Raw genomic sequence first — 17,457 nt, 5'->3', positions numbered from 1 at the left:
GTGGCTGCTTGTATGAGATCTGAAAAAACAGGAGAGCCTGCTTTCTACCAAAATCAGACCACGGTTTGTAGATCCCGTGTTTGTGTCATCACATTTCTGGCAGTTCTCTGTGCTGTGGCTTCCACTCAATTGTACTGTCCCTCGCAAGTTCATTTACACAGAATGCATTGCCAGTGCTGTGGCCATTCCTGACATTGTGACCTGAATGAGTGGGTTCATTCTTGCATTTAAAGTTTGCTGACATCCCTACAGACAAAATGAAAGTTTTCATCAGTGAATGCAGTTTTTGTTTTAATAGGTTTTTTTTTTTTGTCATAAGTTTTGTCCACGTATGCCACCCAACAAAGCCATTCATTGGTACAGGTAAATCATCTTTGACTCTTTGAATCATTGTCGCTCTAAGGCAGGTGAGCTTGAGATTCTTTTGAAAATTGTACTTCTGTATTTAGAGCCTTAAAGTCATGGAAAGGTTTGTCTGCAAGTTAAAACGACATAAACCTTGGGTTTCTTACGTCTGGGCTAATCATATACAGGTATCTTTCACAAACCAGTCCATGTTTATATTTATTTTTGGAGTTCAATCAAGTTTGTCATTTTAACCGCCTTTTAAAAGCATTCCAATGCATGAGGTTGTCGGTGTACCGGAGGAGTATTATCATCATCTGCATCAATACTAATGGTATTTCTAGTAATTTCTTCAGTAATTAGCACATCATTCCCTCAATGATATGCAAATTACATTTTGTAGGCAATATGATATTAACTTTAACTTTCCAAGGATGTACATATGATACAATCACATTCGCAATTCATCACATGATTATTATGCAAGTAACATGACACTTGATCAGGCAGTATGTGATAATTGAGTTCACCCATAATCACTCATATCTTACAGACAACGACGGCAACGGCCTCGGCGCCGGTGCACAAACTGTTACGGAAGTGAATGCAGATCCTCCCAAAAGTCGCCCCCACCCACCATCGGAGTCCAGCTATCCAACAGACCTTCACAAACCATCACGGAATGAGGACAAGGGGTTACGAGAAAAGTCGGGCCACCGGGAGCACGGCCACTCGTCAAAACACCGCCACACCAACCACGGACACCACTCCCCAGAAAAGAAGAGCAGGAGTAAAGGTCACGGAAAGGACAGCAGCACTTCGAAACCTCACAAGAGGAAGGGCGACAAGAAGAGGTCCAGCACTGATGACTCACACCATCACCACCACCACCACCATTCTCGCCAACACAACGGTCACCACAGGAGGCACCGCTCCCCAGAGAGGCGCAGAGCTCGGAGTGCGGAGAACACCTTGGACAGCCGAAATGGCCGGAGACGCGGGCGCTCGCCAGAAAAACGCCATCACCGTCACTCTTCCCCTCATAGACACAGTTCGCCCTATCGCTCCCCACAACGTTCCAGATACCGGTCTCCGCCGAGACGGTCCACAGCTTCTTTGGAGAGACCCTACAGTAGTGAGTTTGACAGGGGGCTGGATGTGGCCTTAAAGAAACCACCTCCTCTAAATCCTTCATCCCGCTCTGAGAGCATTCCGCTTAGTCTGCTGCCACCCCTGGACTGGCAGAATCGGGAAGAAACCCTGCCCACTCCAAGAGATCCACCCAGCTACCTTTCCCCTATGGAGCGATTCTACCGTGGGCCTTCTCGTGATGATACCCTGCCCCATGTACGGACGCCCGACTCTGATTCAGCCTTCCAGAACTACAATTCATTATGGAGGGGTCGCTTCCCCATTAGAGGTGGGGGCATACAGGACGGACACCCTAGAGATGAGTCTCCCGTTTCAGCCCCATACAGGACAAGAAGTCTGGGTGGGGACCTGTCTCCCATCAGAACATACCGTGATGAGGAGGAAGATGAGGACAGATCCCAGCTGATTAGCAACAATAGCACACTCAGATCCAATTACAGTAGAGCCAACAACAATGTACCTGAGCAGAAAAGGAAGAACTACAAAGAGAGCCCCAAAGACCTTAGCATCTGATGGGTCAGCTAAGAAAGACCCCATACACAGACCCCAATATCCACATAAGCCTTCATCCAAGGACTGAATAGACCCTGGATATTACATTATTAATTTGAATTCTGGTGTTTTCTCATAGTTGAACATCTTAATGTTTTTCAACAGCAAAAGAATGATTTCTCTTTTGTTCCATGAAGTGTCCGTTTTGTTTCTTTTATGACCCTTTTGATAAATCTGCTAGCAGTTCTACAGAGTTTGATTACTATGTATAAAGAAAACGATTATGTGCCTAACAGTACCAATCTTTTTGTTAGTTTGTTTGTTTTTTTTCACAGCCTTTTGGACTTGTGTCTGATTATAAATCCTTCTGTTACAGAGAGCCCTCTCATGCACCGAGCAGCTCAGTCAATGTGGTGCTCAGGCATATACTGTGCATGACGTTACTCTTTAAATGTCCTCTCTGTCTCTCTCTCTCTCTCTCTCTCTCTCTCTCTCTCTCTCTCTCTCTCTCTCTCTGTTTTCTTTTCCTTCCCTAGTGCCACTGTTTTTTAGAAATTTGACCAGAGTATAGCACAAGCCTGAATTCGTTTGTATATTTTTGACAGTTGCAGTATGTGTACATTAAGAGGTGACCATTTTAAAAGAGTGAAGGGATAATTAAATAAAAACTATGACGATAATGTTCAAAAAATAAAACCAATATATATACACATTTTGATGGATTTTCTTATAATTCTCAATTTCTACATGAGAGAGGAAGAGCGAGGAGGAAGCTGACTAGTTTGTCGGACGAGTAGAAGATATCTCGGACTGTAAAATATATTAATGATGGATGTGTGTGGGAAGAAGAGAGTGTTTTACTGAACCGGTTTCTTTTTCTAACACTTTGCCAACATAACTGGAAAATAAATAGGAGAGAACAAAGACTTTCTTTATCTTTTCGGCAGTTCAAAAGGTGAAGGGAAATAGATTCAATGCACTACCCACGGAGTTGACATCAATTTTTTTAGATAATTTTTTTTAAAGAGAACTTCTCTATGAAATTTCCTCTCAGAGAATGATGTGAATGCATAAAAAGATAAGTGCATCAGGTTCTCTGCATCCCTAGAAGAATAGGTTGGATAGCGATAATAGGACATTTCTATATAATAACCAAGCAGCTTTAGCATCATTGAACCAGAATAGCATTTAAAAAAACATTTTCCCCGTTATTTTATTGACCTTAGGTTTATGTATATTAATTCAGCTTTCAGTTTGAGTTTGATTTGTACAATGCAATCTAATGAGGTTTCACTAAACCAACTAAATTTGTTTTGAATTATTATGGTTAACTAGTGTATTTGTAGAGTCTATAGATATATAGATAAGATTGTTTCATTCAGTGGTTGGTCTATTCCTCAAATTACATTGTTGTAATTTGGCCTCATTGTAGTCATTCTACAGTGTATCCAAGAATATACAGCCTACATCTTGGAGAATGAAATGGAATGGGTGTGACATAGGCTAAAAACACACACAGCTGTTGCTTTCCAGCTATGCAAACTATGCTGAGTTACCAACATCCAGATTGGAGCAAAGACCATGTTCCCTGCACTGCAATGACAACAGATAAAAATGAGCCCACTCCTGAAGGATTGTCTCACATCCATCCCCTCCCATCCCATCCCTGACTCGAATTTGTATTCTGTTGATCAGGGGGAGGGTAGGATGTTTCTGGGTTGCTATGATTACCTCAAGGTCATTTCTACAGAGTTCCATAAGCATTTTATTTCCAGAGAGCATGGCACAAAACAAATACAAATAAATCATAATTATTTAACAATAAAGGGACTAAAAACAGTAATTAAAGAAATACATTGTTTCAACCTGTCATGTTTATTTTTATGTACACATGAGAGGAAAATGCATTTGTTTACAATTGATGTTGGAAAAAAGTGTCATTGTTCTTGTCTTGATAATAGTAAGGAAACACGTTCTGCAGTATTGCAATTAACTGTAGAATTATTGTAATATCTAGATAACCACTTTTTACAGTAAATGCAGTATGAACCCTACATTGCCAGTTACCTTAAAATGGTTGTAGGATTCATTCATAGACTGTGCTTCAAAATGATGCACCTCTGTACATCCATATAAATTGTATCACACATTGTTCTTTTGCACCTGTTATGAAATGGCATTGAATTGATGCAATGTTCAACACTTATTTAATTTAGCATTTAGTGGAGTCATATAATGATTTTTCTCTTGTTCAACTTCAGTTAGACTTAATGATACCATATACTGTATATATTTGTTGATGCATTTATTCGTAAACACATTTGTTGAATTCATTTCCAAACGATATAAAGTGCTGTTCTTGTTATACAATTATAATATTGATGATAATTGCTCATATTACCCATTCACAGTCACATATGTTTTGAAATGCCTGTCCACAAAGACAACAAGGATACAACCCAGTCAGCCATTTAAGAATTTTCCATGTGTCCTCATTGTGGTTGTCATAGGTTGCAGGTAGCAGAGTTGTGTGTTGCACAAATTGCTTAAAGCATGGCCATCAGGCAGAAGATGCAGAGCTGGAGGAGACCGATGAGGTCTCTGTCTTCGATGCAGAAGTGGAAGTTCCTTCCTCCTCTGCGAAGGGATCCTTGCCACAGCACAGAGTTAACATCATAGAGTGGCGGAATTGCTTGTTCATACAGATGTAAATGAGTGGATTGTAGAGTGCAGAGCTCTTGGCAAAGAATGCCGGAACAGTCATGAAGATGGGACCAAACTCACTGCCCTGGTTGGTGAAGATGTACCAAGCTACACTAGCATAGGGGACCCAACATATTAGGAAGGAGATGACCATGATGATAACCATGCGGGTAACCTCTTTCTCTGCCCTCTGGGTAGTCTCCGATTCTTGCTGCTGAGCGGCTGCTACTTTGACAGTGCAGAGCAAACGGCCATAGCAGAAAGAAATGATGGTGAGAGGGATTGAGAAGTGAACAATAAACATGTAAATGACGAATGACTCATTCGCAAACTCAGGCTTCAATGTGTAATAGTCCACACCACACGAACACTGCAAACCCTCAGGTATATAGCGAGACCATCCGACGAGAGGGGGTATGGCACATGAACAGGCCATTATCCAAGTAATCGCAACTCCACAGGTGGCGTGGAACCGTCCAAAGCGGAATTTGCTAAAGGGCTTACAGACCACCACCCACCTTTCAACAGCTAAGACGACAAGGGACCAGAGTGCAATCTCACCACCAAGTGTGGCAAAAAGGCCTTCCAGGTTGCAGCCCCCACGGCCCAGGACAAAGTATCCATGTAATGACGTGTAGAAGGTGGTGGTGAATCCACCAAAAACCATGAATAGGTCAGCCACAGCCAGATTCAGAAGGATATAATTCAGGGGCGTCCGAAGCTTCTTGGTTTGGATGGTCACGTGCAGTGTGAGAATGTTGACTGGGATGCAGGTAACGATGAGGAAGAACATGTAGCCAGCTATGCAGTAGAATGCCCATGGAGTTGCCAGGTAGTACTGTGGATACTCGTAAGGGCTTCGTACCACACCGGTTAAATTAGACATGGGAATGTAAAAGTCTGGTCCCTCTGTGCCATTCATGGTTGCTGATAAGTGTGTTCAACCCTCACAGTAGAAATCGAGTACACCCTACATGAGTGAATATAAAGGGCAGATTATAGATTATCTGATTGGTAAGCAAAATATGGTTCAGACCATGCTTATGTTAATCTCTGCCTGTACTCAGATAGACATTCAGACAGTTATGTGGATTTAATGTGTCTATATCAATTAGGTTAAATAGATCAGTTGAAGTATATACAGCAAGGTTATGGAGGACTCTAATAAAAAAACACACCCAAATTTTTGTTTGGAATGAATAAGTCTCATTCAGAATTTATCCTCTATATCTGTTTAGACTTTTGATTAAATTACCTCAAGAAAACAAGGTTGTAAACAAATGCATTCACACTCCTATCACATGACTACCTCTTGACTAATTTGTTTAAAATCTCACTATTATAAGCCTCTTAAAGATGCTAATACATATTAATTCCTAAGAATTACGAAATTGTATTAAGGCAAAAGCGTTAAATGTCAAAAAACAGCTTGAACCCTTTGTGAATCTCCTGGTCAATAACTTTCCATGTGCCATCTGGTGGTGAATAACAGAAACCGCAGGGGAATACCCTTGAAATTAAACATTAGTTATAATTGTAAGGATATTGTCACCAAGGATTTTCTTAAACTTTATGAAACATGTCCCAGGTTCTCTGACACAATCTAATCATTTTCTAAACGAACGTTACATTTCTTTTAGTAATGAACCAGCTACCAGCAATCTCAGTTGTCAAACAGAGAAAATATCGGTCTTGTCGATTTCTAATAACTGTTCACATAATCAAGTATCACAGACTACAGCAACGATGAGTTTAGTGTTAATGAGTTCACCTTTGGTACAATGTAGACATGCCTTCTGCTGTACAAAAGCAAGATAACATTCTCAAGCCTCCATCCCAACATACAATAAATAAATATTATATATTATATTATATTTCAAGTTTATGTGAATTTTTCCTGGACCTGGAGAATTTTGGGAGTTTAATTATTTTATTCCAGTGGTATATTATGTTATCTCTATGCCAGTGACACAGAAAGACCAAATGTCTAGGATACTATTGTAACCCCCATTCCCTGATGGAGGGATCGAGACATTGTGTCGATTGAAGCGACACTAGGGGTCCCTATTCAATCACGCCATGCGCTGAACCGTGTATGTGAACTGCTGATGCAGGTGTGGGCAGTGTACCCATGTACCCTTCCCCAATGCCCCATAAAAACGTCATAAACTATTTAGGTTCCCGGCATCCCTGAAGGGGGGAAACAAGCAACTTGCCAATCATGGGAGCAGGCCGCGCCAGCCGGGCCTTTTCTCTCTCTATGTTTCTCGCATAGAGTTAAAGCTGCTGGGGCCATTTAACGCTATAACACCCATTTCTTTTCCAACTCCTATTCTTTCAGGGGGAAAAGACCCCACGAAGACCACATCCTGCCCAGGCTGGGGGGAGGTTAAATGTGGCAAATACATCACATGGGTTTTCAGGCCACATGTGGAAGTGGTGCGGTGGTAGATCCTACTTAGCGAGGGAGGAGTTACTACAAACAATGCGACCAGGGAGGCAGAGGGGACTGTGGCTGTGAGCGGAGCCTGAACCTGAACCAGTCGTCTAGCCATGAGGGCTGCGGGGAGGATGGAGGGTTCCAGTCCAACCTCGTGACGGCCCGGGCAAGCATGTCAGCCATCTGGGCGTCAGCCTCAGTCTGGGCGGGCCAACCCAAAGGCGGCAGCCCAGTCAAGTCTTCCACGTAAGATACCGGGATGCTCTCCGATGCAGTGGTGAATTCGTCATCCAGCTCGTCGGGTCCGAGTGTGTAGTCAGACTGGCCGTGGGGCAAGCCGCTCTCACCTCGAGCTGGGATGGAAGTCAATGAGCATGCTAGGGGGTGAGTGGTTGTGGGGATTTACCCGGCGAAACCGAGCCCACTGCCAACCCCAAATCACCTCTATCACCAGCCGGGTTGTCCTCAATCCTGTGGGAAGAGGGAGCGATGCGGGGGTTGGCTAAAGTGGCATTCCTTTTCAGGAAGGAAAGCCGCGACCACAACGTTGACATGGTTAAGTTCTCGCAGTGAGAACAAGAACCATCCACAAACGCTGCCTCAGTGTCAGCGGGAGCCCAGACACACGAGGCAGCGTCTATGACCGCCAGGAGTGGAGAGATATCGACCGCATCCAGGAACTACAAAGAGGCGGAAGGGGATCTTAAAAAAAAAAAAGACGCGTCTTGAAAAGCACGTTCAATGTCTGCTGTGTGTGCTCTTTTGGAGAAATTATACTCTTTTGTGAGAAAATATACTCTTTCAGAAAAGCTGTCGAAGCACCCAGGGGCAAAGGCTGCACTGGTGTTCAGAGAAGGAGAAAGCTGCTGACATGCACCATAGATCCAACAGTAAAAGCTCTGCAGTGGTGAGTAGAACAGAAGTGATCTCAGCTCGCTGAACGCACAACCACTCGGCTCTGAAGAAAAAATCTGAATGGACAGATGCACGATTTTATACCCGTATGTCCAGGGGAGGGACATGCAAATTCTGTCTGCCAATTTCTCATTGGCCTTTTCTCAAGAAAGACCCCTAGTGTCGCTTCAATCGATACAACGTCGAGTGAGCGACAGAAGGGGAACTAAGTTCTTCTCGAATCAGCAGAACTTCATGTCTCTTAAACAGCTCTTTTATCACTCTCTTGGTCCTATAGTGGTAGTTCTCTGGTTAAAAATGTCAGTACTATGTACGGTTCAGTTATTAATACCTCAGAATCAAAAGATTTTTGTGCAACTGATGGTAACAAGCTGATTCTATGACAAATTCTGGGTTGCTTCAAAGAAGTTATTTCTTACTAGTTATTTCTTATTATTAGTTAGCCGTGACAAAAATCATTATTTGTTCATGGTTCCCTCAATTTAATATTTAAAAATTTGAAATGTGAACTTTTATTGCCTAATTTATTCTTTGTTGTTGCTATAACTTACTGTTCCTGAAAATGTAATGTGGTTCCTTCTGCTAACTACATTGTCTGCTTGGATTTAGCCTATTTAAAAATACTTCTAACAGACATCTGCACACACTGAGATAGAGATCACTGAGATGTAGCAATAGCAACTTGATCACACGGGAAGTTGACGTGTTGCTACCAAATGTTCCAGTACCCTGACATCGACCCCATTCTGTCGAGGACAAGCACCATCTCCTACCTTTTTCACTTCAAGATCAAGTGTGTATACCTTTATGTGGCCCTACTAATAGCACATTGCATCAACAGTCTCAGAGACACTGGTTCACATCCCACGTTGGAACATGTAAGTAATCACATTTTACTCCATTGAGTGATTACAATATTTACAACCAAATACAGCTCACAATTGGTGCCCCTCTGTGGACATTTCACATATGGAGCTCACACGAACCCATACATTTTAAAAGATACTTCCTGCCTGGGCCACTGGGGACAGTAGTTCGAATTTCAGTAAGCAGAGACCGATTTTATCAGAAGAAAATTCAACCTGCTGTCCCTGAATTCACAGTTAGATCCATCTGCACATTGTATAAAAATGTAAATAAACCTGCCTTTGACTTTCTAAAAAAAAAAAAAAACTTGCTTAACTAATGAGTTTTTGATTACTGTCCTAATGGAAAATTAATCGTTGCCCCTGATCTTTTGCTGAATGAATCGGATTTGCCTGTATAGGAATTCATTCATGTTCTTTTTGATTGCATCAAGTTTTCCAAAAAAAAAAAGCATCCCTCTGCCAGACCATGATTCTGCCATACTTAACATTGGTAATGGTGTTAGTTTGGTGTTGGCCTACATTTGTTTTTTGCAAGATACAATATTTTGCTTTCAGGTCAATGTTAGTCCCATCAGGCTAAAGTTTCATGTTTGGACACATCACTTTTCGAAAAATCTTGCTGTGATTTAATGCTGACCTTTTCCTTAGAGTCACTCTCCCAAGAGGGTAAATTTATGAAGTGTTGAATTAGCCATTAATGCCTGGACAGTCTCCCCAATTTTAGCCAAAGAGTGCTTCAATTCTGTTAGTGTTGCAACTGACCTCTTTGCCCTTTTTGTCTAGTGGCATAATTCAGTAGTATGGCCTGGTTTTAGTATACTGTCAATTGATTTTTATGCTTGAAGACATTTATTTTGAACATTTTAATTGATGCATGCATAGGGCTAAACCCTAAAGGGTTAGTTCACACAAAAATGACAATTCTCTCATCGTTTACTCACCCTCATGCCATCCGTGTGTATGACTTTCTTTCTTTAGCAGAACACATTTGAAGAAAAATAGAAACATATCTAATGCAAGTGGATGATGATTAGACGTTTGAAGCTCCAAAACTCACAGACAGTCAGCATAAATGTCACCTAAAAGACTCCATTGGTTAAATTAAGGACTTCTAAAGCGATACGATAGCTTTTGGTGCGAAAAAGATAAATATTTAAGTACTTTAACTATAAAATAACACTTCCAGTCAGCAGGAGTATGCACGTGTGACGTATTTGCGTTGGCATGTGAGGCGCGAGAACAGACGCACGTGCGACACACACGGATGAGCAGCGCTGTTTACAGCTGAGTAGGAGGAACTCTGTACAGAAGCTTTGTTGGTTTTGGTTTAGCTCTGTATTTGTAGCTGTTTGTTTACTCACAATGGTGCATTTGCATGCTGATCCTGAATGTCTCATCGAGAGAAGAATGTGAGATTATGTCCGTAACATGCCAATGCGAATATGTCACACGAGAGACCACGTGAACTCAGCCCTCTCATGAAGCTTACCGGAAGCAATGATTTATAGTAAATAAATATAAATAAATCTAAAAATATTATTTTTTAATTTGCTTTTCACTTTGGAAGACATAGTTTAACCACTGGAGTCATAGAGATGATGTTTATACTGACTGTCTGTGATTATTGGAGCTTCAACGGTCTGATCACCATCCACCTGCATTTTAAGGTGTTGTTATCTTTTTCTGTTTTCTTCAAAAGCATTCTGCTGAAGAAAGAAAGTCATATACATTTGGGATGGCATGAGGGTGAGTAAATGATGAGAATCATTTTAGGTGAGCTATTCCTTTAAGCCAAACTGCCTTGCCTTAGCAAGTTCTAAAAAGGAATCAGTTCAACAGAAGTGTCTGTTCAGCCTCTTTTTGTGTTAGACTTCCTGCAGGCTTCGGTTTGATAAAAGAGGTGAAAGGCTGGATCTGCTGTGTATCTTATAAACATATAAAACAAACTCACTCCTACACAACATTAATCATAAATGCTCTTACTGTACAGTTCATTTGTACCAATGGCCTACTGTAGAGTTCATTAGGGCCCAAGCACTGAAAGTGCTGAGGCCTTATTGTTTTCATAAAGATTACTGTTAACATTCTTCTTTTCATGGTTTCAGGGGCTCAAAAACTCTGTAGGCCCCTTGAAAATGGGATTTTTGAGAGTCTCTGTAGCACAAGACTTTTCACCTACTGTCACCAAACATTGTACACATATAGATCTCATCAAGCGGCACAACTTTCACCCTCATAGTCATAGGCTCTGCCCAACTGGAAGTCTGCCATTTTGCCATCATGCCAAGACATTGAAGATGCTAAATTGCATATAGATTTTTGATATTTCAAATGGTGTTGCCATGGCGAGGCAATAAATGAATGGCAAAAAAGGGAAAAAAAGGAAGTGCTAATATCTTCGATGTGCATTGTACAATTTAGATCAAAATTGAGATTTATGTTCGGTATTGGGAGCTGATCACATGGATATGACTATTGTAGGGCACGGTCATAGCACCACCAACTGGCAGCAGGAAGTGTGGCACTTTTTACAGACTTTGGAATAGCACTTTTTATATAATTTTTATATAAAAAAATAGCAGTTATTTATCTGAACTGCTTAAAGTTTTTTTATAATAATGTCAAGACAGTATAGATTTAAATTATGAAGGGATTTTTTTATATCTTAACTACTGTTTCCATGGCAACTTATTAAACACTATTATTCCTTTTTATGCATATTCATATGTTTTTGAGGTACTTGGAATGCTTGAACTTTTATGATCTTTTGCACACACATAAGAATTATTGGCCATTAGGGCTGGGCAAAGGTTAATTCATTGGAGTGTAGAGGGGGTTCTGTAGTGCCAAATAGAAAATGGCCATGTTCAGGGGACTCTGTGGCACATCCCACATTGTACATACTGTATGTAGATCTCATCAAGCCACACAACTTTCACACCACAGACATTAACTTGGCCAAAAAGGATGTTGGCCATTTTGGATTGTTTGAAAATGGCATGCTCTGGTTTTGAAATACTCCTCATAGGGAATTAATCCGACTAGCACCAAACTTAGGCAACGTCATGCCAAAAAATGTAAGATGCTAAATTGCGAACAGATTTTTGATGTCTTAAACGGTGTCTCCATGGTGACGTGATAAATAAAATAAAAAATGGGAAGAAAAAATCGTCTCATATCTTCTGTGTGCATCATGTGATTTCCATAAAAATGGACCCGTATTCTTGGCCTTGAGGGCTGATCACATTGACGTATCTACTGTGGGTCACAGTCGTAGCGCCACCATCTGGTAGCAGGAAGTGTGGCCCTACTACAGTCTTTGAAAAAAAAACATTTACACAAATCACGTAAAAATGTTGTATCCATTGTTTTACTACATGAACATGGGCATGTTCAGTGGGCTATGTAGCACATCTCTTTTGAGCTACAGTCACCAAACTTTATAAACATATAGATCTCATGAAGCCGGAAAACCTTCACGCTGACATTCTTAAGCTTTGCTCAAAAGGAAGTTGGCTATTTTGGATTGTTTGAAAAATGCATTTTATGTTACAGGTACGAAATGTGGGCAACATCATGCCAAGACATTGACGGTGTTCACTGTCCTTTTCTACACATCGCGGTGCTGTTTTGTGGTCCATTCTACATAACGAGGCGGCTCATTTTAGCTTAGCGCGGCCCAGTCGGCATGTTTTGCGGCCGACTCACAGGCCCGCTTGGTTCTCCCGAATGCCAGTCCGCTGTTTTGATTCAATTAACCATGGTTTTACTACATCATTACTGTAGTATCCATATGGTAACATGGTTTAAGTAGTAGTAACCATATAATAATATATATGGTTCATTTTGTGGTTTTATATGTGACTTATACTAATAAATTTTTTATCCAAAGAATTCTTAAAAATTAAGTTTAATAGGGTGTGGCAGCGGGGGCGTGGTCAAGCGCCCGTCCGAGAGAGAAAAGCGGTAAGGGCGCTCACACCTGGGCTAAATTATGTCTAACACCTGTCTCTAATTGCAGTAGAGTGAGGAGAGCGGTTTAAAAAAGCCAGCAGCCACAGAGGAGGGGGAGACGGAACAACAAACTCAGCGTTTGAAGTCCCTGCTGTGTTCTACATTATTGCAAATACTGTCATTAAAAAAAGAGAATTAAAATCTTACCGTGCCCCGAAGACCTGTTTCCTGTCCTCCATCATTTAAAGAGTGTTACATAGGGGTATCGTTTTGGAAACAATATCGGCGATATTGGTTCGAGAGAGAGAGAATTACGGGCATGTCCGTCATGTGTGTTTATGTTTGTGCATTTGGTTTAAGTTTCTCATTAAAATATTATTTATGTTGACAAGCCGGATCTCGCCTCCTCCTTGCCCATCCTTTAACTGTTTTACATTGGTGGCGAAGCCCGGGAGGGAGGAGGGATGCCCGTTGCAGAGTCCTCGACACTGCTGTCCACCCAGGGGAGCGCCGCTGCCATCTGCCGGGTGACGGAGTAGCCCGACCGCCCGGATGCGGGGTACGGCTGTCGTCCGCGGGGCAAGTGGGGACTGGATACCCCGACCGCCTGGAGCGAGGGAGCCGCTGCCGGGTGCGGAGGAGTGCCCTGCTGTCCCCAGAGACACGGAGGGGTCGAGGGAAGACCGCCGTCCGCGAGGGGAGGAAGGAAGAAACTCTCCGACCGCCTGGAGTGGTAGAGCCGCTGCCAGGGGCGGAGGAGTGTCCCCATTTGCCGCCAGAAAAGCGGAGGCGCGTTCTGCCCGCTGGGGGTTGAAGGTTTCACTCCGGTTCGCCCGGTTGGAGCGGCTGTCGTCCGCCTGAGTGTGGAAGAGTGTTCGAGGACCGCGCGAAGGTGCATCAGAGAACCGGTGAATGAGCTTTTTCTCTCTCTCCTCTCTCTCTCTCTTTCGCACCGTGTTGGCCTTTTCCCTCGCCTATTTTTTATTGTTGTGGTTGTTTTCTTCCCCTCCTGTCTCCTCCCAGGGCGAGGAAGGCGGGGCTGACCACGCGGGACGCAAGATACACCCCGCCCCAGGGATAGGGGGGGTGTACGTCATGCCGGTGGCACCCCGGCCTGAGATAACGCCGGGAGGAATGTGGAGCAGAGGGGCGGGGCCGGTCGGAATATCGCGCCCGGTCCCCAATCGGCCTGATGAGGCTAGCGAGGGATAAAAGCGGCCGGTGACGATGGTTCGAGAGAGAGAGAATTACGGGCATGTCCGTCATGTGTGTTTATGTTTGTGCTTTTGGTTTAAGTTTCTCATTAAAATATTATTTATGTTGACAAGCCGGTTCTCGCCTCCTCCTTGCCTTCCTTTAACTGTTTTACAATAATCTTTAGATCTAAATATTTCTTTAAATAAATCATTATTAAATTATAGCAAAACATTTTAATATATTAGTTGGCAAATTTTTTTTAATTACAATAAAAAATTGATAGATAGATAGAGAGATAGATGGATTGATGGATGGATTCTCTGAATGGTGATTCATGAGACTGTCACCACATTCAGACAACATTATGCCAAGACATCGAAGATGCTAAATTGCAAACAACGGTGTTGCCATTGTGATTCACTAAATCATTGGCAAAAATAGGCAAACAGGAAGTGTCTCATATCTTCTGTGTGCATTATGTGATTTAGAATTGAGTTGTATTTTTTTACTTGGGGGCTAATCACATGGATGTAGCTACTGTGGGTCACGGTCATAGCACCACCAACTGGCAGCAGGAAGTGTAGCACTTACAACAGACTTTGAAAAAGTTCTGTTGCATTTACCCAAATTGCTTAAATTGTTTAGACACTGTTGATGGAACATTTTGAAGGGATGCTTGATAGCTTTAATAGTGTTGTCATGGCAATGGATTCAATTACATGAAGTCATAGTCAACTGGAATGGTGGCTATTGCACATTGAATGTTTAGGGCCCAAGTTTACATCAATGTTGAGTTGTTGCTTTGTCCATCCTGCTTAGTTTTCCAAAAGCCACCGAGTGGAAATGGACCCATGGTGCTTGGGCCCGTCATCACTGCTTGCAGCTATATTTTGAAATTGTCTTCCTAATGATGATAAATCTGTTGCAATGAAACAGTGACACTCTGTTTGTTCTGAGACTTACAAGTGATAAGTGAGCTAAATATGAGCAGAACAGACCGAAATGTTCATTTGCCTTAGCAGTGAAGAATAAAGAGTAAAAAGATATCTGGAGTCTGTCATTGGATAAGTTAGCTAATAAATAGACTGTAGAAGACATTGTTCTCACTTGACATCAACTGAATTCTCACTTCTGGGGACATTATCCATATCATTTACTAACAACTTGTCATTGTTAAAGTTATTTATCAGCCCAGGCTGATGTTACGCTCCTTGATAGTGTACAAGCTCGTTCACTTTACTGTGGGTGAAGGCAATGTTTGAGAGATAGGTCTGGATGTTCAATGTAATGAGTGTTTTGATTTAAACCTGAATCTAGAATGAACAACTAAAGTGTACAAACAGGTTGTAGTTAGATCAGAAGCCAAATACTGTAAAATTATCAGCTAATAATGGCTAAGCTAATTATAAATTATTTGTTCATCTCTACTTTCCTGGTAATTTATTATACCAATTAACACTCTCTACCTCAGGGGTTGGTATTATTAAAAAACAAACAATATATATATTTTTTATATTATTATTAAAAATATCACTGTTTTATGCTATTACATGAATACTTTTAAAGCTATTCATGTTATTCGGCCAAAAGTAGTGAGTGATTTTCTCATTTCCTTGTTATTTTTGTTTGATTAATAGCCTTTATATGATATACCTACTAGACAGTGCTCAATTCGGACACATTTCCATTTCAAGTCCGATGCAAATTTGCTTTTTGTCCTACTGTTTAAATTCACTTTAGACCAAACCGACTGCGTTTACATTAATGCCTCATTAAGACGGGCACTGGTGGAATTATAAAGTGCATTTGACCATTTAGCCGCCTGACAATCAAACAACACGCAGCTACAAACGTCAGGAAATAAAAAGTCAATCTTTTATATTTCATCTTGATCAACCAACCAGTGGTGCTCTTGCTATCACGATTGATGTAATGAACACCACTTTTCTAGATGTTGATCATAGGCTAAATATAGAAAACTAATCAAAAGTTTGATCGAGAACGTTTGTCTTTTTTATGATAAACATCTAGTTCATTTTATTGCCCAGCCCATTGATAACATTGCATTAATCTCTCACAGCAGCCCAATAATCTCAGTGATAGATAGTTAAATTACTGGTTATGTTATAGACACACAGAATCTAGTAAACAGAAATATGACATTTTCCTCAATAAGTTTCTTCAAATTAGAGGCAGGATTAATGCTGATATCTGGCTTGAGCAAGTTAAACTCACATGACACGATCATGCAATTTTTCACTTTTTCACTGTGAAAATCCCTTTCAGGTGCTGCTGTGATGTTCAGGTGTTGAACTGTGCTTGAGGCATTCTCCACAGTTGACGCCAGATATGCAGCTGTCGTTCAAGTTGTTTACGTGTGATTTGATTTGACGGGAGTCACTCTCCCTAACCAATCATCTAGATAGATAAAAATAAAATCAGGACAGGGAAGTAGCAAACACAGACGGTGGGAAAATAGCGCAGTAAAAGTACAGTTACAGCACTTAAAATGTACTCAAGTAAAAGTATAACATTTTTAAACTACTTAAAGTACAATTCTTGGGGAAAAGTAGTTAATTACAGTAACGTGAGTATTTGTAATTCATTACTTTAAACCCTTGTGTAAGGTATTACAATTAAATTAATTTGTCAACTTCAACATATATCCCACGCTCAGTGAGTAGCGAGCAGTGAACACTTTGTAGGGTTCCTGCGAATATGCCTCTTACAGAACTGGTCTCAGAACAGTTTAAAAGGCACATTATTTTCATTCTACCTCCGCATACAGCCTACAAAGGCAGTACTTTCTTGCTTTCAGACAAAGCCGTAGTGTCAGAGAACAGTAGGGCAAATTTTTGATTCTTTTATGTTAATGAATACAACATTTCTCATTACAAATCAAATCATCAACATAACAATTTATGTAAAAATTATTTTATGAAAACTGTCAAATTTGTGTGCTTCAATGGAAGCTACATTTTTTTTGGACCTTTTGTTCAAAGTTAACAAGTTCAGTGTGACTGCACACATTTGAATGACATTTCCCATATCAAAGATGTGTTATCAAGTAGATCTGGTAAGTTTTTAAAGCCAGGGATGTAGATGACTTCTTACAGACTTGGAGGGGTAAAGATTCTGTAACATTTGTGGAATGGAAATATCTTCCAGAATATGGACTTTATCTGCACAACATCCCTTGATATATTCTGAAATTAATCACACACTTTCTTCTTAAACACTATCAAACTTAGGCAGATTCTTTCCTTTCCTGCTTCAGGACATTTGGAAAGGCTACTTGTCTCTCTCTTTTGGATCTTTCTCCACTCCATGTCTACTGGGACTTCCTTCCACATATTCATCTCAAAACATTTCAGCTAATGAATCTGGTTT

General features: G+C 41.2%; 2 protein-coding genes across 6 annotated transcripts in view; one reads left to right on the top strand and one right to left on the bottom strand.

Annotated features, from left to right (window-relative positions):
- The window catches only part of LOC127633069 (membrane-associated guanylate kinase, WW and PDZ domain-containing protein 1-like), a 186,611-nt gene extending 183,789 nt beyond the window's left edge, over window positions 1-2,822 (top strand). For 2 of the 5 annotated variants that reach the window (XM_052111938.1, XM_052111939.1), the window contains one exon: window positions 899-2,822. In XM_052111938.1, coding sequence (XP_051967898.1) covers window positions 899-2,010 — 1,112 coding nt within the window. In that variant the 3' untranslated portion in view covers window positions 2,011-2,822. The remainder of the gene's footprint in view (window positions 1-898) is intronic. The other 3 variants (XM_052111942.1, XM_052111940.1, XM_052111941.1) reach the window with 2 other exon arrangements.
- A 924-nt stretch (window positions 2,823-3,746) lies between these two features.
- Window positions 3,747-16,425, bottom strand: rhol (rhodopsin, like). Its single transcript, XM_052111944.1, has 2 exons — window positions 16,303-16,425; window positions 3,747-5,662 (listed from the first exon to the last, which is right to left on the bottom strand). Exon 2 carries the CDS (start codon window positions 5,612-5,614, stop codon window positions 4,550-4,552), a length of 1,065 nt encoding a protein of 354 aa, XP_051967904.1. The 5' UTR covers window positions 5,615-5,662; window positions 16,303-16,425; the 3' UTR covers window positions 3,747-4,549.
- Between the last annotated feature and the right edge of the window lie 1,032 nt (window positions 16,426-17,457).

Source organism: Xyrauchen texanus, chromosome 39 (genome assembly GCF_025860055.1).
Source record: "Xyrauchen texanus isolate HMW12.3.18 chromosome 39, RBS_HiC_50CHRs, whole genome shotgun sequence".
NCBI classification, from domain to species: domain Eukaryota; kingdom Metazoa; phylum Chordata; class Actinopteri; order Cypriniformes; family Catostomidae; genus Xyrauchen; species Xyrauchen texanus.
The sequence above is the reverse complement of the archived record's forward strand: the minus strand, read 5'-3'. Positions and strand labels throughout refer to the sequence as shown.